Source organism: Coturnix japonica, chromosome 2, assembly GCF_001577835.2.
Source record: "Coturnix japonica isolate 7356 chromosome 2, Coturnix japonica 2.1, whole genome shotgun sequence".
Taxonomy (NCBI): Eukaryota; Metazoa; Chordata; class Aves; order Galliformes; family Phasianidae; genus Coturnix; species Coturnix japonica.
This window is the reverse complement of record NC_029517.1, coordinates 11839740-11863117: the sequence shown is the minus strand read 5'-3', so window position 1 is coordinate 11863117 and position 23378 is coordinate 11839740. Positions and strand designations below refer to the sequence as shown.

The following is a 23378-nucleotide window of genomic DNA, read 5'->3' as shown; positions in this document are numbered from 1 at the left end:
TTTGGATTGGTTGCTGATTTAATTGGAGGACCTCCCACCACAACCACCCACAGCTTCTGAAAGCACTCCCCATTTTACCAAGGATTAGCAGCAGCACTTATCTCCTTAAACCACTGTTCAAAACCCAGGCTAGGGGTTCTGGAGGGCAGAGGACCACTCAGAACTAGGAGGAAATAATGACAAACAGAAATTTGACACATCTTTTCCACCCCAACACTGCAAACTTCTAATTTACACTAAAATAAGCCACATTTGAATGCAATCTAACCAGAGAACAGAAACTGTAGTGTAAAAGATTCAGTCTATTCACTGAAAGGACAAATTCCTACTACAGGCCAGTGACAATAATGCTGTAGTTTATCATAGTTCTAGACAGAATTCTTGCTTCTGCTCTGATACTGGCACCTAATCAGCAGATACATCAAAAAACATTTTACAGCAGTCTATGCTAAGACTGAGAGTTGTGGATCTGAGTATTTCATTTCACACAGCTTGTAACTTCAAGACCCTAAAAGCCTACACGTATCAGAGTAGCAATAGTGGCACGGCAAGAGCTCCAAGAACCTCCACTTTGTGCAAACATCTGAAATGAATAATTAAACACTTCAGGGAAGTATTAAACTCAGAATCTTTGGATTTGCCTTGTGTGAACTTTCATGCTGGTGGCATCTACCCACTCAATATTGTGCACTGCCAAGGCGCTTGTTTCTTACACTGGAAATCCAACCCACCATTCAATTCAGACCTCCTCACAGGTTACGCCAACCATAAACCATCACAACTAAGCCTGAACTGTTTATCTGTACCCACATGTTCTTTTTTTCTTGTCTGCTAGTTCCATACACCCAGATTTAGTGTTTCATAGCAATTGCCATTTGTGCTACCGTGTATTTGTTCGTGCTACCAAGAGGAAAAAATACTGTAAATTCAGATTTGTCACCTCTAGCTCTGCATTTCCATCTGAAGAATCTACAGAAACAAGATCTCACAGCTGTGAAGCATCTTTTTTTAAGGACACGAGCAGCTGCAAGTACAAAACCCCAAGCTGTCAGCATTGTGTAAGCAGCTCTTCTGGCTTCAGAGTCAATGTTAACAACACTGGACAGGAATGTCAGTACTTGCAGGTGTAAGTATCAGCATTCAACAGGACAGAGTAGGACCACAAAGTCAAATGGAAAAAGAGAAAAAACAGCTGAAGATCTCTGAACTTGCTTTAAAACACCATCTCTTTTCCCCCAGTGCTCTGTGCCCACCAGCACACACACTCTCTGTCAACCCAACAGACAAACATACACTGAAATCCCCTGGAGAAATGGACTGGGCAAGACCCACACTGGAAAAGAAAGCAATAGTAGTAAACAAGTGTTACACAGTGGGGGCATGGTAAAGGGTTATGGTGAGAAGCAGCACATCACTCAGCAAAGCTCCTGGGGAGCATCATTGTCCAGCCTGCAAAACCCTTTTAAAGTGCAGCACTACAACTATGGGCTGGTGTAGGCAACATCACACACACACACACAAATAATAATAATAATGTTAAAAAAAAAAAAATTAAGAATAGATTTTCTGATCACCAGATTACCACCAAACAGAAACCTGTGTTTATCTTCCCAGCTCTATGACTTCAACACAGTCCAGCTCCAGCAGTTAGAACTTTGTTTTAGTGTTTAACGACTTATTCAGAAATTGATAGGTTCACTACCCTAAAACAATCCTCAGCACTTTGCAGCGTGATGGCAAGGGACAGGAATTGAAACAATAGGGATCATCGAAATCTGAGTCTGAGAATAACGCCAGCAGTGGTGCAGGAAGTGCTGTACCTGTCAACCCTGAACTCAAAAAAATCTTATTTCAAAACTGCAAATGAATGTTTCCTCTCACAGAACTTGGGATTTGAGCACGTGGTGACAACTTGACTGTGTGTGATAGCGTTTATGCCAAGATATTATGGATATAATGAAAGACTTCCTTCTTAAATGCTTATAAAGAACTGTAATAAGTTTTACTACCAAGTTTACCAATACCACCAAGCCATTAGCTTCCATTTTACTCAGCAAGTAACAGCCTGCAACATTATAGACTTGCATCTGTGAGTAACGTAGTCTGCAGGTTGGGACCACCTGACACTGACTGCATCCATGAGGGTATTCCACTAAGAGCAGCTTTATTTTTGAAACTGCATTAAATAAATTGCAAAACAATTCAGTCTGTTTCCCCCAACACACCATGGAACAACTCCCTACTTGCAAGCACAACTCTTTTCTTCTTGTACCTTTTAATTAGAGTTACAAAATGTTTACGTTAGAAGGAACAATTGACATGATTTCTTTTCAAGCAGCTTCCAGATCTGCTGCAACATGCCTTTGTATCTGATTGACACCATTTTCACTATATACAAGTGGTTATACAACCCTGGTGCTTCTCTCATACTTTTTTCCAGGGCTTTCAGTATTTATTCACTGCATTTCACATGCAACAGTAAGGCACATGTAAAACTTATTGCCTCCATCCCATCGCCATTTAGCTGCCTGCTTTAAAAGCAATGGAAAGAGCAGGCATGCAGATCTTGAAACACACATCAGGATGGTGTATTTTGTTGCAATACATGATTAAAAGTTGTTTCCACAACCCTACACAACAAAGTTCAGTGTTACTTTTTAGGCAACTTAGGAGAAGTGAAGGAATGAAAAAAAAATTAGATGCTAAATACAAACACGTTCTTATGCTCCTTTTAAAGTTTATGCCAAAACGTTTTGGGTTTGAAGAGTTTATTTGAGCTTTTACAGGTGGAAACAAAACATATATATATTTGTATGTGTGTGTGTACAATTTTTCAAAACATTGGTTTTAGTGCCTGGCCTTAAAAACAAATAAAAATAAAACTTGAAATTACCGGGCTCTCATATTGAAAACTGGATTGAATACCACTGTTGGGAGGAGCTGAGGAGTCCCCAAACCTTCTGGCAGCATTTCTCCACCGAGCTGAGTTCTCCCCAAAGCTCTGTATCCTGCACTAAGTAGTACTGTCTCATACAGACACTGCCCAGCTTTTGCAGCAACACACAAGATGTAAGCATTCTGTCCAAAGCACACATAAAAGTGCATACCTAAGGCCGCACAGAGAGCAGTAGCAGAAGGTATTGGTGGAGCTGGGGGTTTTTTTGCTTGTTTTTTGTTATCTTTGGGTTTTTTTCCATGTATGTGCTTACTTTTACACATAGCAAGTGGCTGCTCTGCAAGATCACATACCGGTGTAAACGGAGACCTGTAACAAGAGGATGCAATGGATAGGATCCACTGAAGGAGACCCAGACAACTGGCAGTGTATATGTGCATGCTGAAGGAAGGCTGTGCAGCTGTGGGCATGCTGCAGCCAGCTCCCACACTGTAAATATCAGCTATTATATATGGCTGCTTGAAGATAAAGTAAATCACACCTTTTCTCTACACCGACTCTGAAGGGAGCCTGTGGTATACAAATCACCGGTAGACACCAAACAACTACATTTGTACTTATGCTAGTACCTGTCAAAGTTGACTGGTGTGATGGAGGTGAAGATAATATTATCTCAGCATGAAGATATCAGTTCTCAATGTCAGTAGGAGAAAGAGCTGCAATCAGACCTTTGTGTACTAGATAGCAACAGTGTTGAAAGTAATACAGTGCTACAAAACATCTGAAGCTGTCCAGGAGAAACTGACAATCACACAGATACTCTTAAACTGGGTATTAATCACCACTTGAAATCAGCACTTGGAATAGGAAGCAAGACAAAAGATGTTGGCGATGGCAACTCATACAGACTGAAATTACACCTTGTAGGAGCAAACTCTGTATGGTTCAGTACTGACATCTGAGCCCTTGCACAGCAATATTCAACATCTCTTTTCCCTCTGAGGCAATGTTATTGTCCCTCCTTCTCCTGAACACCTTTGTACATGCTTCCACCTCAGAATGAGTGGTTTAAGCCCAGGGTATTCTCACAGCACACGGCTGCTGCCCCAACACAGCCCTGTCATGCTCAAGAGCCCACATGTGTACACACTCCTCCAGCCACTGCTACCTGACTCATTTGCAGAGCATGGTGTGAGCTGATGTGGTACTTGATTTATTGTTGGCTTCCTGGTGCAAAGAATCACCTTTAATGAGCAAGCAGCGCATTCACCTGGAGCAATGACACAGGATTTGGTTTCTTTCGCAATGATTCACATTTTGTATCATGCAAGTTCATATCTAATGCATGTTCAGATTTTACCAAATTAAAAAAACAAAAGGTATTACACATAAAATAGTGAAGAATTTTATGATTATTATGATTATTAAAATATATTGGTTTTGGGGGGTGGGAGGGGGTTAATATTAATTTTGTGAAATAGCAACACAAGGAGGAATCTGGATGGTTTCCAACAAGAAAAACATGAGATGTTCCATATCGAAAAGCACATTTTCCTTAAAATCATCAGAGCCGTGTTTATAGCCACAAATGAACAGATTTTAACAATTTATTTTTTGGAGGGAAAAAAAAAAGTAACTGTAAAGAACGTGCCAGTACTTGATTACAATCAAATCTCTCAAAGCTCAATCTATTATACTATTGCTACAGCACTTCCGTGAAGCAAATGAGTCAGGGCAACCTCCAGTGCATCTCAGAAAGCTTCCAGGCAACACCATTTCCAGCGCGTGCTTCTAATAACACTGTTAGTACTGAAGGAAACCTGTCATCATGCAAGGCTACTCCAATTGAGTACTTCAGAACTCACTGCCCATGCTCCTACATCTAAAATATATGATAAATAAACATGCTGAAGTAACAATTGTGTAGGCTCTTGAACATAGGTTTCATAATTTCATATGATTTCTTAGATCTCTCACCCTGAACTCAGGGCCAGCTGGCTCTCATCCCTCTCCCACTTGCTTAAGAGGTGTATATTGCTAAAGCAGCCGGTGTTGCACATTGAAAAGAGCCTGGAGACACTAGTGCTTGTGAACGCTAGAAAAATGCTTCATTTCTTGTGTGAAAGCAGATTGCCAAACACCATAAAACAGAGCTCAGATTTCCTGTTTTTTCTTTTACCCTTACTAACAGCTGAATCATTGAATCCATTCATCACTGAAGAGGCTTCTCTTGAAGAGTTTTAACACTTGCAGACACAAAGCTGCAAAGGCAGAGACACTGCAGAAATCACAAGCCTCACTCAGAGCTACAGTGTTAAGCATGAGTAGCAACTTAGCAGAACTGCAGAAAATAACATTTACAAGAAAAAAAATCCTTTCTACATTACCACGTCACTGATGCTGGTAACACCAAATAATCCAAAAAAGATAAAGCAGTAACTAAAATCGACCTCAGTAGGGTCTTAGTATGCACGTGTGAGAAAAAGTTAAAAAGAGATCATTAAATTAATAAGCTCACAAGAGTTCAAACCTTGAATGAAAATTAAGCAGTCACCTAAGTAACTCCTCAAAACGAATGTAACCCGCCTCTGAGAAGCACTCATTGAATTCCTTAATTATGGACTCTGTTCCTGTAACTGAAATCCAATGAAATTCAATCCTGTGATTATCCCAAACACAAATACAGAGTGAGACTTCACCTGTAGAGAAGCCATGGCAAGGTCAAACAGTCTCTGGTCCCTCTGCTCTTTCTCTCTTTATTTTTCCACACTGATGGTGCTTGGTACAACTTACCCAGAGTAGGAAGGACAAATTCCATCACAGAGATTGTAAGTATCCACATGCACGATGGAATTTAATTCATGGGGACCTGCACTGGGATCCAAGTAGCCCAAGCAGAACCTGCTCCTGTAGCCAAAAGACCTACCATGCCGGCTTCAACACAGGGCCCCAGACAAGGCTGAGAACTGCATCTCTGCATTCAGACTGGAAGCACAGCACACACTCTCACTAAAATCACTCATCATGACATTTAGAAATGTGTCATTTTCACCAGAAGCCTGTCAAACCACAGCAGAGCCCAGGGAACCCCACTGATGCCACTCAGAGTGGCTGTCACTCACAGGCCCGCCACACCACAGGGACACTGCAGGGCCTCCCGGGAGGACAATGAACACAATCAGACTCATTAAGAATCAGGTCCTCTCTGTTTCTGGAAGCCCTGACAGCAAATCCACCCCCTCCTTCCACAGGTAGTGCAGTCATTCGAGCAAGTGGCACCTATGATGCTCATCATGCTTACCGGCACAGACAGTCCATATAACAGCTGAGAACAAATGCTTCCTTCTGTCCCTCCTTCCCACCCCCATCCACAGCTTCCTTTTCCACACCAGTAATCCCCACTAACTGGCACCACAACAGCACTGGCCCTCCCGATCAAGAGCTAAGCCAGGTCACCTCTAGGTTCTCACAGAGGACCCTTCACAGCAACATCATGACATGACACAAATCCAACTGTGGGGCTGCTGCTGCCTGAAGAAACTGCAGATCATACAGTGAGTGCTAAATGCACATCTTCCAGAGTTTAACTGCAGAATTTGACAAATACATTGCTGGTAGGACCCCATGTCTGGACAGAAATCCACTTGATTTCAGGGCTGTTCCATCCAGTTCCTACCTAAAAGTGGCCCTGGTCATGCCACAGGAACAGTTACTTTTCTGTAGGGGACAGGTTCCACACATTAGAAGACTTGGAAGCGTTCTGTGTTTAATAAGGGTAGCACTCTCAATGCACACAACAGAAGTTAAGATTTTCTTTTTTACGTGTTCTATCTTTCAGATTTTATTTGTAAATTGCAAATTCCAGACACGTATCAGAATACTTTCTGAATTCATTCACACAGCATGAACTGCAGGATGTTTGAAAACATTCTATGCTTTGCACTTCCAGATGAGATATGGGGAAAAAATGCAAATTGGCTCTTTAAAAACAAGGAAGGCAGATAAGGCATTTCAATGGCCAGTACGGTTGGGATGGCTCCCATTTATGTTCTGTACACAGTCCACCTGAATGCTAACAAACAAGTCTGTGCTCTGACCAAGGGTAATAAAAAGGAAAGGTGCTGTAAAAAGAATAGTTTGAACAGTTTGCCCTCAACTGATAAAAAAAGAAGCAAATAGAACAATTGTGTGGAAACGTACTTGGCTGGTGAAAGCACACTGTCTATTTTGTTAGCTCTACAACTACCATCTATTAAAAAGAAGGGAAAAAAGAGAGGAGAAAAACTAAGAACATTTCCCCTCCCAGCTGGTAACAGAAGATTAAAAAAGGGAGTGCCTTGCAGCTGCTGATCCTCAGATTATACTGCCTTTCTCTTCAGAGGAGCTTCGGTTGTCTCATGCAGTCATGTTTGAGCAGCTTGAAAATCAGTGAACATATCCAATTTTTATGGTATTGTACTTCAGTAAAAAGTGCATCATTGTACGTGAGAAACAATTATTTACTTATGTTTTAATCTGAATTATTTCCCCCTCTTCATAGTGATGTTCTGTTTCTTTTTTTCTAATGCTGATTTCTATACCCAATCTGTTTGGCTATAAGCTCCCCCAAGGCAATTTGTCTGCTATGGACAATCTGCTGAATGTACATTTCTTAACATTATTAAAAGCGATTAAATGGAAGTTTCACTAGCTGTTAAAAAGCACACACATGGGTTTAAGCTTATTTAATGTTTTACAAACCCAACTTAAATATATGCTGGGGCAGAATAGGCACAGAAATGTCCTTTCAAATCATTAGCAGAAGATTATCTGTTTGGAAACCTACCCACTTGTAAACTGCAGGCAACAGAACAAGTAGAAATGAAGCAACATCCAAGCTAGCAGAATTCTACCACCACATTCTCACTTATCACCATGCACGGCTCTTCCAACGCATTCAGTAACATTCAACTTTCTGTTGCAAATCCTGCCTCGGTAGCAGTTGCAGCAAGCCTCACGACAGACCTACTGGCAGGTGAAAAAGCTGTCTGACTGTATCCTCCCCACATGGCCAGTTCATGTACATGAGAACATGCAGCATGTAAGTGCATGACAGCATCTGGACAGAACGTGCACTGCTGCCATCACTCTTGCACACCAGCCACCCCTTCTGTTTTGTTCTTGCATGCCTTCAGGAGCAGCTCATCTAAGCAGGGTGTGAGATTAATAGCCCAATACAGAATTCCTTGACTACTGTCCTGCTATAGCAAACAGCCTCATTTTAAGACAGAGAAGTTAAATAAATAAATAAATAAATAAATAAATAAATAAAAACAAATAAATAAAAGCCTAAGACAGCTCGAGACAGCCTAAAAACACATACGTGGCAGAGTAAAGGGAGAAAAGTTAATACACCATTTATATCCACCTGCAGACCATCTCCTCTTCTACTACAGGACACTGCAGATGAAGCAATGACCAGAACTGAGATGCTGTGATTCCCTTTCATAGTGTCACTATGCACGCAGTAACACATGAGAACCAGGAGACCCTCTAAAGCAGCCTGTGGAACGCACAGTGCCTAAAAGGAAAAGGGTCACTGTCATGTAACAATCAATTGCAAGAAACAGAAAGAGAATCAGAAAACCAACCAAACAAAAAATAAATAAACCAAAAATAAATCAAAAGAGGCTATAAACTAGGAAAACAATTAACTCTGATGAAAAAGACAATAACAGCAACGCCATTTCACAGGTGAGAAACAGCTCCATTTCCAAAGGCAGAAAAAGCTGAGGAGAGAGCAGAAAGCAAAACAGCAGCACTGTGAGATTCAGGAGTGGTTAAACCTAAGTACAAGCAGACAATGTGTTCTCAGGGGCTTTCTAATGAAAAGCATGTCTGGAATAATGGGGATGTGCTACAACAAGGAAGAAACACATAATGATGCATGCAAATCATTAGAGATATTTGTTAACAGGATTCACTGAAATCTCTCAAGCTACCCAGTCTCAAGAACTTGTATGCCCTCATGCCAGGTAACTGTGTGCTTGTCAAAGGCACAGAATCACTCAGAGATAAAGTCACGTGGCAGAAGACAAACAATGGCTCATCTGAAATTATTCAGTAGATGTTTTCATTGCTCAGTCCTCCAGCTGCATCTTTCCAACATGTTGGCGATAACGTGGCTCTGTCAGCTGCCAGCGGAACCTGAAGTCTTCAACAAAAGCGGTAATACTGAGCTGCAGTTGTGCTGTGGCATGTGTTCAAAACACACAAAAAATTAATTCATGCTTATTAAACTCAAACCAGTCATTATAAAAGCCATTTTAGGGTGACATTATAATCTGTAATATCTCAATTTTTGAGGCTTAGAATTTTTATTATTTAATATTTGCTATAGCAAACACAGCTCTGCATGTTTCCTTCTCTTTAATGTAGACATCCTGATACGAATTTATAATCATGAAAACTTACATCTACAAGGAGAAAATGTGCTTTCTTCTGCACTGCATGCAGAAGGGTTTAAAAACCTGTGCTATACTGAGATCCTTTTCAGTCAGCATCAGTAGCACAGTAGTCCACAAGCAAAGTTGAGACCGTGGTAATTAACCCCATCAATCTACAAGGAACACGCACGCACACAGACAGTTCTTGCTCCCAGACCTTGCCTTTTGACCTGGCACCTTTTCTCACCAGCACTGGCTGAACATTAGAGCACTTACTGCCTACTTACTTGCAACACTTCAATACTGAAAGAAAATTACAGCTCTTTAGTGAGAAAAAAACAGACTTAATTTTCACCTGCACGGGTCTATATTCTCCCTTGCCTAAACTTCTCATATTTAAGCCCAATACATCACTGATATATCTCCTTACAGCTTCTGTGTGGCACCAAGTTTAAAATTAAATTTAAAAAAATCAAAATCACTGTTCATGAATCCATTTCTCCACATATCCATCTATATTAAAGCAAAATATAAACCTTTGCTCTGCTTTCTTTCTTAGTTACAATCTTTTCAACAAGTATGCAATACTAGAGTCAACATCCCCACTACTCAGCATGGATTACCGTACAGAAGTTTCAACCACAGTAATTCACACTGTGAGAGAGATCTCATACAAATTGGGACCTGTGAAATGAATTACACAAGAAACAGTAATTATTTAAGCAGCTGAGCAGACAGAGCCCACACTTCCCTAACAGGAAGATTCTTTCTTTCCAGCAGCCAATTACCACAAGACACTCACTTCTCAGCCTGGCAAAGCCTGGCATGTCTTTTCATAGGAAGGCTAACCTCCAGAAGAGTAGCAGGATTAAGCACAGCAGCTCTTCACCACATCCTTACCAGAGGGGAAAGATAGAGCTGTAGCTAGGAGTCAGCATGTCACTGTGTTATTTCCAGCCTGGTGCTGGGCTGCCTGTGTGGTCCCAGTCAGTAACCTCCTGTACTTTGCTTCACCCACTTGCTCTGTGTGTTAATTATAGCCTACATCTTCACGACAGGATTCAACTTTCTCCTCTGAATTGAGACACTGCAGTGTTTTTTTCTTAAATCCTGACCACATCATTTATAGCCTCTGTCATGCATTTCTACATCTTTCCATCCCCAAGGTTTCTTCACACATGGACATTTATTAAAATTGAATAATTCTGACCCAAAAACCCTACCTATCTATCATTGGTTTCCTATGACCTACTAGTAAAGTTGCACTGAATTCCTCCAAAGACACCCTGCTTTCACAGTTGCAGACAAACGAGACTTAACTCTGAGTCAGGACTCAAACCATTTGGTGCTCACCAACCTGCACACATGACCTTACCTCATGGTAAGAAATCAAGGCAACCTGCAGCAGTTCATCCACACCCAGACAAAAAGAAAGTTCTAACACCCTGGAGGCTCTCCCAGCGGACACTGCACAGCAGCTCTCCATGCAGCAACGGAGCTGGTGTTGGTCTTGCACAAAGCAAGCACAGCTCCTCAGCAAGGGAGCAGAGATGAAGCTCAAAAAATTGAAGCCCACAGTAGCAACCAGGATGAAGATGTAGGTAAAGAAGCAAAAAAGAAAAGGTCTCCGTGCTTTTAAGCAATTAAGTTGAAGTAGATTTTGTTAACTGAGTTCCAAAGGACTCCCAAAGGGGCAAGTTGTGTGATGAAACACAGCCACAAAAATTACTTGAGAAGTGATATGAAACATCAGCTAAACACAAACATCATTCCAGTCACTTAAAAAATAACAAAACATGGATATGGAGTTTCAATTAATGGAGTTCTCCGACACTGAGCATAATGCACATTAAAATCAATGCCTTAAAAACAAACAAACAAAGAAGTATTCACATCACATTTAGTTGAATATTCATACCGATAAGGTTTCTCCTCTCCCCATTTAGCAGTGCAGCCCAAGTAGCAGAGCCAACAGGGTGTGTTTATAAGGAGCCGGGGAAGGACTCCTCTGCTTTGCTTTCACATCTCATGTTGGGTTTAAAGAGGGAGGGAGAGGGGAGCTTTGAAGTTCAAGTAAATAGAAGAAACGCTGTCATCCGAGATCAGTTGTTGATTCTAAATTCCTTCAGCTTCCATGGGACAGATGTAAACCCATGTTGTTTGACTGCTCTAGGTACCAATCTCCACCATGTCCTCCCTCCCACACACACCATAATTTGTATACCAAAGAGCTGCACACTGAAATTTCAACATTATGAAGGAGGGGAAGAAAAAGTACATGTTTCTGCTGCCATCATCAGAAGGGAGCTTCTGAAAAACCTTGACTCTGCCCTCATCAAGCCCCGGTCCACACCCCCAGAACACCCACTGCCCAGCTTCATGAGTAGCAAAGGAGGAGGTGAACAGCAAGGGGCTGGATGCTGCTGGTCAGAAATACTGAGAGTGGCATGAGTTGGGATTGCAGGGCACGGATCCCCTGACTTATTGGATTGAGGTACAGCTGGCACATCTGAAGCTATGTGGTCTACTTCAGTGTGAGATTGCTTTCATACCAGAGCATCAGGTGAAAGAAAAGCTGCAAGAGGGCATTAATAATAAACTGCTCGAACTCAGTCTCTACTTGCTTTCTCAGCATTTAGCTTATACTGCAATTTAACACAAAACAACAAAGTGAGTTATTGCGCACTGCACTCTGCTTGAGAAAGGAACAGTACACTTTAGGAAAGCAAGTGACAGAAAAGTTCTGGATTAAATATGGCATGCATCTAAATCATAATTCATAACAGAAAAACTATTCATTTTTTATTTCAACATGACTTACAACTTTAGTCTCCAAAAGTGATCAAGAAAAATTGTGTATTTATTTTGTTTTAAAATGGATGCCTACTCACAGGGCCTTTGGCATTCACTAACCTTTGGCAAAAAAGCCTTTCAGGAGGCAACAAAATGCACATAGAAGCAGAAGCACCATATGAAAGCACCCAGAGCTGAAGCAGCCCTATGACTGTCTAATCACAGACATAACACATGAGCTGAGAAAGCAAAGCAGGCCACCCATACAACGTACACGTTACAGAAACAGCTATTATGATTTTCAGATCCAAAATATTCTAATAACGTTCACATTAAACAAAGAAAACATATGTTTCTATTTACTTTGCTCAACAATGAGACCAAGCAAGTACCGAATTAAGAAGTCAGAGCAATTTAGAACAAAGTGGTGCACTTCCTACAAACTGCACTCCAGCACAGCGGCTGGCCATGGTAAATACTGAACTAAGGATCTCATTCTAAAAGCCAGAGGAGCAGCACCCACACACAAGCAGTTACACCTCCACCTTGAGGGCATGCCCAGAACAGGGACTCCCAAGGTCCCTCAGGTGACACCACACATCAGCACTCTTCCCAAGCCCTTTGCTTACCCTGGGCCCAACATTAATCCCAGCAGTTACTTCCCACCAGGACACCACAAAGAGCAGATTTCATGTCTGTCTCAAACACATGATTGTCAAAAAAAATGTCTCAAAAGGAGATTTACAACACAGTTCCCTTCTGCAGCTTGTTTAGACTTCCCCAAATCCTAAAAGGTAAACAGCGGTCCCTCCAAGCTAATTGCTGCATATTCAGATCTCAAAAGAATACTTAGCACAAATTAACTTTTCATATAATGTAGCTTTGCTTTGCTGCTGCTGCCATCCTACAGCCAGGGAATAGAACCCAAAGTCGTGTCACCCCAGCAAGCAGGGCCAGAGCTGGGTCACACTGGGATTCTCCCAGCAGCAGCAGGACACCGGCTTGCAGCTTGGCATCAGACAGATCTGTGGTGATGTGACACAACAACAGGGTCATCGGGATGTACTTCAAACATCCATACTCATAAAGGGGAGATTTGCAAGACACTGATTACAATAACACTTCACACATTGACATCTGGTTTCAGTTTACCAAAGCATTATGCTTGGTGTGACTGTGGGGTGCAGGGTGAGACAGCTCCCTCATCTCCTACAGCCACGATTTAAACATCCTGTTCAACATACAGGACACAACATTTTCTTCTTAGACCAAGCTAAGCCTAATTTAGCAGCTTATTGAAGCTAAATGTGCTTGAAGTTTCAATGCAAATGCCTTTTAAACCAACACTTCAGCTGTTACAGCAACAAAACTTTTAGGCTGGTCACTACAGAGACACTCCAAAACTCCTATGAGTATTTGTTTTCTGGATTTCATGAACTGCTGCTCTGCTCAGACAGATTACGAGGACATGAACAAAGCAGCTGTTCCCGTGCCATGCACAACGGGGTGCAACTCTCAGAGGTAGGGCATTGCTTCTGCCATTTAATGGGGAAGAAAAGCATGATGTGCCCTCAGCCCAGGGGAAGGCAAAGTAACTCAAGAACTTTGAAAGCACATGCAAAAAAGGTGAAACTCCTTGTTCATTTGGTAAGCGTGGCTAAATTGCTGCAGACGAATGAGAACATCCAAGTGGGAACACATAAAAGCACGCAGACACTCCCAACCATTCTATCTCCACTTAAAACCTTTTGTAGCCACATAACTTTTCTTCTATTAAAAATCCAACAGGAATACCAACACATTGCAAATACCTTCCAATTCCCTGGTTTAGCAAGGGCATGCATACCCAGAACAAATTCCTACCAACGTTGGCACTTGAAAAGTAAACCAAACCACTAATGACACAGCAGCTCGCTTCTACTGCAAAGGTCCAGAATCTCTGCATAAGCGGACAGTTAAGCTGAGAGAATGAGGAAAGTACGGCTAAAATTTGGACGTCGTTTTCCAAAACAGTGTTTATTTTCACTGCCACGTCAGAGATTCACTACTTTCAGGACAACTATCACCCAAAAAGGGCAGCTTGCGGTAATAAAGTCCCCAGGTTTCTTTTTCAAGTGAAGCCCTCTGAGTGACAGACATGGTGTCACATTGAGGACGCATATTTCACCCTCTTCCTAAATTGAGTGCTTACCTCTGGGGCAAAGAGCTAACCAGATTCTTCCTACCTTCAACTCTTCTCATTTGTCAGTATGCAATTTATCATCTTGCCCCCTTGTAAATTCCTATTTCCCTAGTGTGAAAGAAATGGTACCAGGAGCTGCATCCATTTGTCATGGCCATGGAGGTTTTTCCTTTGGCCAGACTCCAGGGCCACCAACTCTTTTTCCCTCCACCTTCAGAAGTCCACTCTTCTCCCTGCAATCCTTTCCCTTCTGCCAGCCCTGTCCCCATTACTAAGAAGTCCCAATGCACCAGGGATGTGATGACACGGGAGGCCAAGCAAGCCAAGAAGCCCAGCACAAAGCCTTGCAAATGGGGCTGTCTGGCATCTCGTGGCACCACAACACAAACAGTCTGTGCTCCAATGCACTCAGCCTTGATGAAATTTCCCTTTCATTGGAGACCCTGAGACACAGCATGGCATCCATCCTGCCTTAATTCAATGAAATCAGTGTCCTCTGCACCTCAACAACGCAGGTGCTTTTGCTGATGTGAGTGCCTGGTGAGCCCTTATCTCACACAGCATTTCTTGGAGCAGCAAGGTCAGCACTGAATTCAATTTGGAAGACTCTCTGTATCGACATTTCCCAAGCAAGGCGTGCTTATTTTCTACCACAGACAATCTCAGAGGGCCAGCACTGTGCATCCAGCCAGGTACAACGAATGCTCCTGTGCACATTTCCAGCAGGTCCACGTGCAAATACAGCAAATGGGTCCTAGTCTGAGAGCTTTCAGTCAGGATACATTCTTCGTTTTTTTTGGGACTTGGTGTTGGGAGGAGCTGTTGACCCCACCAAAGGTAGAGAGGCCTTGCAGAGAGGGACAAATTAGAGAGCTATGCAACCAATAACAACATGAAATTTAACAAGAGCAAGTGTCAGATTCTGCATCTGGGAAGAGGCAACACTGGCTCTGGTGGTATTGGGCCACATCAATTTGAATATACGCCAGCAGCATGCCCAAGCAGCTAGGAAGGCCATTTGTATCCCAGGGTGCATCAAGCACAGCACTGCTAGCTGGTAGAGAGAATGTAATAGGGCTGCAACAGGGCAGGGCCAGGATGGTCATGAGGAAAAGGATCTTCAGCAGTGGGATCTGTGGCACTGGCTTCACAGGAAAGCACTCATGGCCCCAAACTGCTGAGTTCAAAAAGCATCAGGACAGTGCTCTCAGTGTACGGTCTGATTTTGGGGTGGTGTTGTGTGGAGACAGGAGTTGGACTCAGTGAACCTTATAGGTGCCTTCCAACCAGGGATATTCAATGATTCCATGATCTGTATCACCAGTACAAGAAGAAACTCAAGTGGAACATAAGTCACCCTCACAGATCTGCTCCTTGAGGGCTTTTTGGTTTGCTTTGTTTTTTAAGAGTAAATGCAACAAAAATAATTATTAAAAGCACTTCTGATTTAACGAATAGCTGGAAGCAATTTGTGAAAATAACTAAAGCTACCAACTGGAAACAGTGTAATACTTCAACATGGTCACAAGCAAAATGAATGTGATTATCTTAATAACAAAAACACCCTAATGGTCACTCGTAGTTTAAGATTACTTATTCCCAAATTCAGAATTCGACTCATTCCCTTTCCACCAGCAGTACCAGTCTCCCTGATAAGCACAGTGGACAACTGTGCTGCCAGCTTAAAGCATTCTTCCTCCCTTCTCATTTTTAAGCATCATCGCTGCATTATGGAACTTCTCTCAGAGGCAGTTTGGCTTCTTGGATTTTTTCATCTGTGTTCCAGGATCAGGTTTGCTAAGCACTACAGTAAAATGACCTCAAAGAAACAAGGAAAATATATACTGTGTATTAAAAAAAAAATAATAAAAAAGTAGAGCACAGATGCTCTAATGTATCTTGCAGAATTTTTAATACTTTTTTTTTTTCCTCCACTTTTTATTTTCTTACTGCTCACAAAACATTTCTGAGTGAGAACATCTGTGCCATACTCTGGATTTATGTCAGAAGAATTCCACTTTATTTTCAATATACATAAGCATTGGTTCAGCATTGTTGCATGTTTTATCCATTCAGTTTCCATTTGGATGAGGAGGTTTGTTTTCCTTTGAAGAACCAGGAAATTGTTTTAAAGCTACATGAGCCGTGTTCTGTCTGACCAGTATCAGTAATGTTTCTCCCCCGTTTACTCCATCTTATTTTACCAGACTGAATGTGCCTCAACCAAAAGATGTCATAGTCTGATTCAACTGAGAAAGTGCTACTTCCAGCAGCACTTTTATTGCCCGGCTAAAACATCTGCAACCATCATAACTGCAGCTGAAGTGCAAAGAGCTATGAGAGTCAGATGGTTTCCATTGGTCGAGGCTATTGCCCGAGACGAGGAAGGCTGGCAGCTCCTCAACCCCAAATTGCAGGCCAGAGCCACTCACAGACCACGCTGAGTGCTTTCACAGATCTCCACAGTTCCATCTTCAGTGCTGCAGCTGAGCTCAGCATCCAACAGTGAGTTGCCCGCAAGCCTCTCTTCCACAAAGCTCACTGTGCTGCTGCCATCAGTAAGTAATGGCTAAATATTGACAAACTATGCAATACTATCTTAAAACAACGTTGCAGCTCATCCAGCTAAGATACATATTGCTCACATAAGCAAAACAAACCTCCTTTATGCTACTTATGCCATCACTGCCCACGAGCATCTTCACTGTGACTGCAAAGAGGTATCCCAAAGGCATACTGAGCAAACCAGCTGTGCCTGTGACAAAACCCGGCAGCCACTTTTGTGTGGAGAGAATGCTAACACCCGTACAAAGCACACACAGAGTCAGGGGATTTTCATGCTGACACACTCCTGTGCTAGCTGCCACACATTCCCTAAGGACACAGCCTCCCCCTCGTGCTTCCCTGCTAATGGATTTCATGTCTAGCAGCAAGCTGGGACTTCAAGGTTCTGGGTGGCACCTGACACAGTTACCTCTGCTTTCAGCACTGAGGGGTTCTGAGTCCTGGTCCGATATCAACAGCTGCCTCCAAATGCTACCAGCTAAGAGATTGCAATTACTTCTAACAAATATTAACGTCCTGAGGGTTTAAAATTAATAATTCAAGCATTGTTCTATACGATACTGCAATCCCTCCAACATTTAATTTCCCACAGTGTTCTGATGAGGGAGAAAGGATTCTCCTAAAATGCTGTGGGTTCAGGAAGAGCTTCTGATCATTTCCTTATCTTACACAGAAAATCAGAGTTATGTGCAATCTACAAACACCTCGACAAGCTCATGGCACATGGGACAGCAGGATCTACAGCCACAAAGAGCCCCAACGGCCCCTGAGGAGACCGAGTTTGCAAGAAAAGCGAGATGAAAAGTAGAACACCTTTGGTATCTCAAAAAGATTACCACAGGAAGGAGTTACCGATGAGTAAATACAAGAATCAAAAAGAAACATTTCTGACTGCACTAAGATTAAAGCAAAGCTAGAAGATAAACACTGAAATCTTTTCTTATAAAAAGTCAATTGACACACTCAACTTTACACTATTTTAATGGACATTTTCCACACTTTCATGTTAGGTCATAAGCAATCACTTGTTTTAAACATTTCAAACTATATGCCCGGCAGCCCATTCCCTGGCTGAGCAGCCCATCTTCTCTTCCCATTGATGTTAACACAACTCAGGCTGGTTGATCACTCCTCCCCCCTCTTCCCAAGGACCCCCATAGCTCCTCTGCAGCACCATTCAAGCACCAAATGAACTGCCCAGGAACCACAACCAGAATGGCACAGATGTGGAACCCACCAAACCCTGAGCTACCCTCACACTGGCCACCACCTGAACCAACCAGGCTCATGGAATGCTCGTTTCAGAAGCTGTGTCACACACCACCTCTGAGCACCCTGGACAGGTGGACTTCACAAACATCTCTCAATTCACTTCATCTTTCTCTGCAAACAAAACTTGGGGAGAAATGGATCACGTTTCAGATACAGAGCTCCCTTTGGAACAAAGGCAAGGGATCACAGAGATTTCCTGGACACAAAGCACTCCACACGCAGCCCACCATGTTAGGAAGTCATTCCACACATAAAGATTTAGTACCAACAGCTGTGTTAATCCACGCTGAACTTCTTTGAGGTGTACAAACCCCAACCACAGATAGCAGATTCCACAAGAGGCTGCAGCAAGTAGGTGTGTCAGCCATGAGCTAAAATGTTTCATAAAGAGGAGAACCTCACTACCATCTCCATTACCTGAATATATACTCTCCTCACTTCCAGCACGTGGCCTCAGTAACAGAGTTCAGGTAGCTCTGGCTGAGGCCAGCAGCAGCTCCGACCCTCTCCCAGCAGCACGGCAACACTGAGCTACCAGACCTTGGGCAGGATGAGGAATGGTGCTTTGCAGTCAGCATGAAAACCATACATTTCATTAAACTATTCTGAATACTGTTCCACCACAAAGGCATTTTCCACAGCAGTGGTTCAGGAAAACTCCGTGTCAGTGTGGGGCCAGCTGCGAGGGCCCTTCATCACACACACACCTTCACTTCTCAGTGCAGAAATCACTTTGTCTCCTCCCCATCTCCCTCCAGATGGGAGGGTTGCTCCCTGGCTACACTAGTGCTACACTAACACTACACCAGCACTGGAAGCAACCATGTAACTGCTGGAAGGAGACAGTAACCCATGAAGCCCTGCCCCTGGAATCATACATTTACAATGTTACCCATGCACATATGGGAGTCTCTGGGATCCATCCCAGGTAGCACTGAGGAAAAGCTTTGCTGAGGTCAGGTTAAACACAAAGTGTGACACTGGCTGCAAAAAGCACCCACAGAGGAGCCTGTGGATGCTGCTGCTAAGTTTTCAACCACATTATTTCCATATAATAGAAACAATCTCAGTAATTACGGCTACTCCAGCCCATACCCGTGGCACTCTGTGTAACCGCCGTATAACTGCTAATACCTGCAGCACCGCGCCACGTAAAGCAGGGCAGGGAGCTGGGGGAGCCAGGCTGTGACTATCTGCAAATCTCAGGCATCACAATACTTGATATTTGCCAATGCTGGAGCACTGAAGAACGAATTCTGCAAATGCTTCTCACACAAACGGCCCAATGAAGCCCTCGGTGCTCCCACAGGATATACTTAGGGCCACTATGCTGTACCCACAGCATGTGTGCACACACAGCGCCTGCAGCATGCAACCAGTGACCGTGCAGCCCCATGCCAGGCAGCCCCTTACTCTTTTCCTAGCCAGAATCGCCACTGCTGCAGGAGAATAAAAGTGCAGCGAGCGTTTCCTGCTTTTATTCTTCCAAATCAGGACCCTCAGGAACAGAGCAGGGAGGAGATGGAAGCCCCAGTGTCCCCCCACCATGCGGCACCCAGAGCTCCCTCTGAGAACACCGATCTCAGACATCTCCCGGGATCCCACCCACCGCTTCTACCCACAGAGCTCTCCCAGCCGAGCTGCAGCTTCAGAGCTTTCAGGTCGGCGTTTGCCAACATAAAACTCCCAGATCTGGGGGAGTGAGGACCAACTGAGCGGCTCAGAAAAGCTGCACACAGCGCTTCAACGAATCGAGAAGAGGAAAGGAGAAGGGATGGCAATTTAGCTTCGAGAGAGAGACTTTGGTATAGTCCCAGTCAACGGCTGGTTAAAAACTTTGCAGCAACAAGAAGAAAGTACAAGAAAAAGAGCGGAGAGACGCAAAAGAGCAGTTCCAACAAATCTGTGGCAGGGAAACCGAGCGTGTAACCGCCGCACAACCACAGCCGAGATTTCAACATGGGGCTTTAGGAGGCCGGCACGGACAGCGTTCGGGCTCGGCCCCACCGCAGGCCGAGCTCGGGGCTCCCGCACCCCGCGGCCGCCTCCAGCTCTCGGGGCTCCCGCGTACAACCGGAGCCTCGCAGAGGCCGCACGGGGCCCCGCGGAGCCTCGGCCGGAGTGGGACCGGGGGTTCGGCCCGGGGGCGTCCCTTTGGCGGACTCCCCCCGCACCGCCTCCCCACCGGGCCTGGATGGCCGGGAAGCCTGCGGCTGGATTTCCAGCGGCTCTCGCCTCGGCTCCGCCACCCGCCCGGGGCAACACCGGCCCCCGCGCCCCTCCCCGGCCGGGCCGGGCCGAACAGCCCGCCTCGCCCCGCGGCAACGGCGCTCCCGGCGGCGGCTGCCCCGCTGCTGGGCACTAACGAACAAAGGGCCGAGGCCCGCCAGGCGCCCGCGGGGAGCCGCGCTCTCCGCCCGCCGCCGAGGGGCCGCCGCAGAGAGGCCGGCGCCGGGAGGCCGGTCGAGGGGCCGCCGCCCCCCCCTTCGTGTTTCCCGCGGCCGCTCCGAGCGCAGCTCCGCTGGGTTGGTTGCTTGGGGCCGCCGCCGTCCGGACCGAGGCCCCGCGGCCGCCGCCCCGAGCGGGGCAGCCCGGACTTTCCCCCCTTCGCTTCCCTCCCCGCTCCGGGAAGCGCCATATTGATCGCGGGCGCCGCTCCCCGCGCCCCTCACCTTGGCGATTGCCTTCTTGTACCGGGTCACCGCTTGCTGGATGAGGTTAAAAACTTTCATGTTGCCGTCCCCGCAGGGTACGACCACCCGCGTCCTCCCGAAGCACACGGTGACTTTCATCCTGCGTGGCCGGGGGGATCCCGAATCCCTCCGGCCCCGCGCAGCCTTCCTCCTCTTCCTCCTCTTCCTCCTCCTCCGCCGCCTCTCCGCCCTCCGCCACGGCCGCCCCCCGGCGGGGCGCGGCGCTCAGCCCCCGGCCGCCGCCGCCGCCGGACTGTCGCTGCGTGCGCCCCGCTGCAGGGGTACGAGCAGGGGACCGGGGTAGGGGTACGGCAGGACGAGGGCCGCTCTCTGCCTGGCTGGGGGAGCTCGGCAGGCCGTGGCCGCTCACATGCCGCGGAGCTGCCCGCTGCCTGCGGCCACCTGCTCGGCGCCTGCCCCGGCGCGCAGCGGCGGCGGGCGGGGCGCGGCGCTGCCTCCCCGCTCCGGAGGAACGGGGCATTGCAGCGGGGCGGGTGCAGCCGGACGGCGCCGCGGGGCGCACCGGGCAGCCGAGGAGCAGCGCTGGCACCCGGTGGAGGTGGGGTGGCCGGCCCGAGCCCTGGCGGCACCGCTAACCCTGCAGGAGCTGTTCCCCCCGACACCAGTTGGTCCGCTGAGAGGAGTGGGCGCAGCCGGCTGTTCCTCTCAGAGCATTGCCTGCTGCTCTTCCGCCACTAATCTGAAGGATGAAACTAAGGCGCTAAACTGCAGAAAGCATGGAAACAGTATCTTTCCACTTTTCTACCTGACTTTTGTGGAGAGCCAGGTGGTCTTCATGGCCCTTCGTGTTTCTTTTAGCATGACAGAACTGGCATAGATACACAGGAGAAAACCAATGTGTCATCAGGCTGATTCTAACCGACCTGGGGCTGTTTAGCCTGGAAAAGTCTCCAGGGAGACCTAATAGAGGTCTTTCAGTAACTACAGGGATGCTGTAAGAAAGAAGGGAACACCCTCTTTAGCAGGGTCTATTGGGACAGGATAAGGAGAAATGACTTCAAGCTAAAAGGGGGGAGATTTAGATTGGATATAAATAAGGGTTTTTATACAGTAAAGGTGGTGAGGCACTGGCACAGGGTGCCCAGATTGGTGGTGGATGCCCCATCCCTAGAGAAGCTCAGTGGGACTCTGAGCACCTGATGGAGTTGTACATATCCCTGTTCACTGTAGGGGGTTGGACCAGATGGCCTTTAAGGGTCCCTTCCAACTCAAGCAACTCTATGACCAATGTACATGAGCATTAATGAGATCGCTGAGCAGTTTACTCCCCAGAGCCATCAAAATGCTTGGCAAATACCTCTCACATTTTTCCATGGATTTCATTTAAGACTGTGGAGCTGCACAGTTCACTGAGCACTTGGTGTGGCCAGACAGAATGTTTCCTTTAGGTATAAATTGTGAAATTCAAATTAACTGCAGAACAAAGGTAGAGGTCGGAAGACGTGAAGGCAGGGAAAATGCTTTCCCTCCCCACCCCCCATTTCATGGTCCCACAGACATGAAGTGTGTAAGCTTCACAGCAAATAACACAAGCATCCTGATGCTACTGTGGGCACTTCAGCCATGTTCTCCACTGCTTCCTACCCAGCAGCAGCCTCAGCAGCTGCCTGTCCACTCCTGCACCCATAGGTGGTGGTTTTGGTAACATCAGGGACTTCAAACAGGATCCAAATAGAAAAACTTATTTGCAGTTTAATGGACACTCAACTAAAAGGCAGGAAAAATGATATTCTTAAAACTTGGTGAAAATATTGCCCAATTAAAATAGAAGAATGACATTGGCATCCTTAGCCCTTTGCAATCTAATTAGCAGTTTAAAGCAAAGAAAAGGTCAGTATATAGAAGTTTCATCCTTCAAATATGCAGTTCAATTTCACTGAAATCTGTAGCGTTGTTTCCACTAACAGTGGTTCTGGAAAACTTCTGGACATGCAAAGATGAGATATCTCACCCACTGGGCTACAGATAATTCTGCTCTGCATATATATCAGTGTCATTTCTGTTATATGCCTGCCTTACCTAAACAAGTAACTTGGGTGAAGATCTGAAAGCTGAATGAAAAACAATAGGGCTGTCTCTGAAAGCAGAAGAAAAGCATGCCTGACATATTGTAATACCTCAGCTTGTCCCCAGTGTTTCACTTCTGGAACAGAAAGGCAGAATGCAGGAGGTCAGGGAGGCAGAAGAAAACAACAGCAAGGCAAACTCAGCTCATGACTGAGACAACTGAGCACATTCCATAATTGCATGGCCATAGCCTATCAAATTCAGTATTGCAAAATGCTGAGAATTTCCATTAACCTACTAGTTTCATACTTTCTAGGTGATCATAAGTGCTGCTAGAAACATACCGAGAAGATAAAATGGTTATAAATCCTTGGTTTAATAGACAGCATCCATGAAACCTGCAGAAACAGCTGCAAAAATGTGAAATCAACAGCAACCCTTCCAAGAAGTGCTGTCTTTAACAAGAGGTTTTATAATGACAGACTTGGCAATGTTCAGCATTATCTTTCAGCGGCCATTTGCAT

General features: G+C 45.2%; 1 protein-coding gene across 23 annotated transcripts in view; it reads right to left on the bottom strand.

Annotated features, from left to right (window-relative positions):
* The window catches only part of PARD3 (par-3 family cell polarity regulator), a 424465-nt gene extending 403436 nt beyond the window's left edge, over positions 1-21029 (bottom strand). For 15 of the 23 annotated variants that reach the window (XM_032443027.1, XM_032443040.1, XM_032443035.1 and 12 more), the window contains exon 1: positions 20806-21029. In XM_032443027.1, coding sequence (XP_032298918.1) covers positions 20806-20925 — 120 coding nt within the window. In that variant the 5' untranslated portion in view covers positions 20926-21029. The remainder of the gene's footprint in view (positions 1-20805) is intronic. The other 8 variants (XM_032443030.1, XM_032443028.1, XM_015853117.2 and 5 more) reach the window with 1 other exon arrangement.
* Between the last annotated feature and the right edge of the window lie 2349 nt (positions 21030-23378).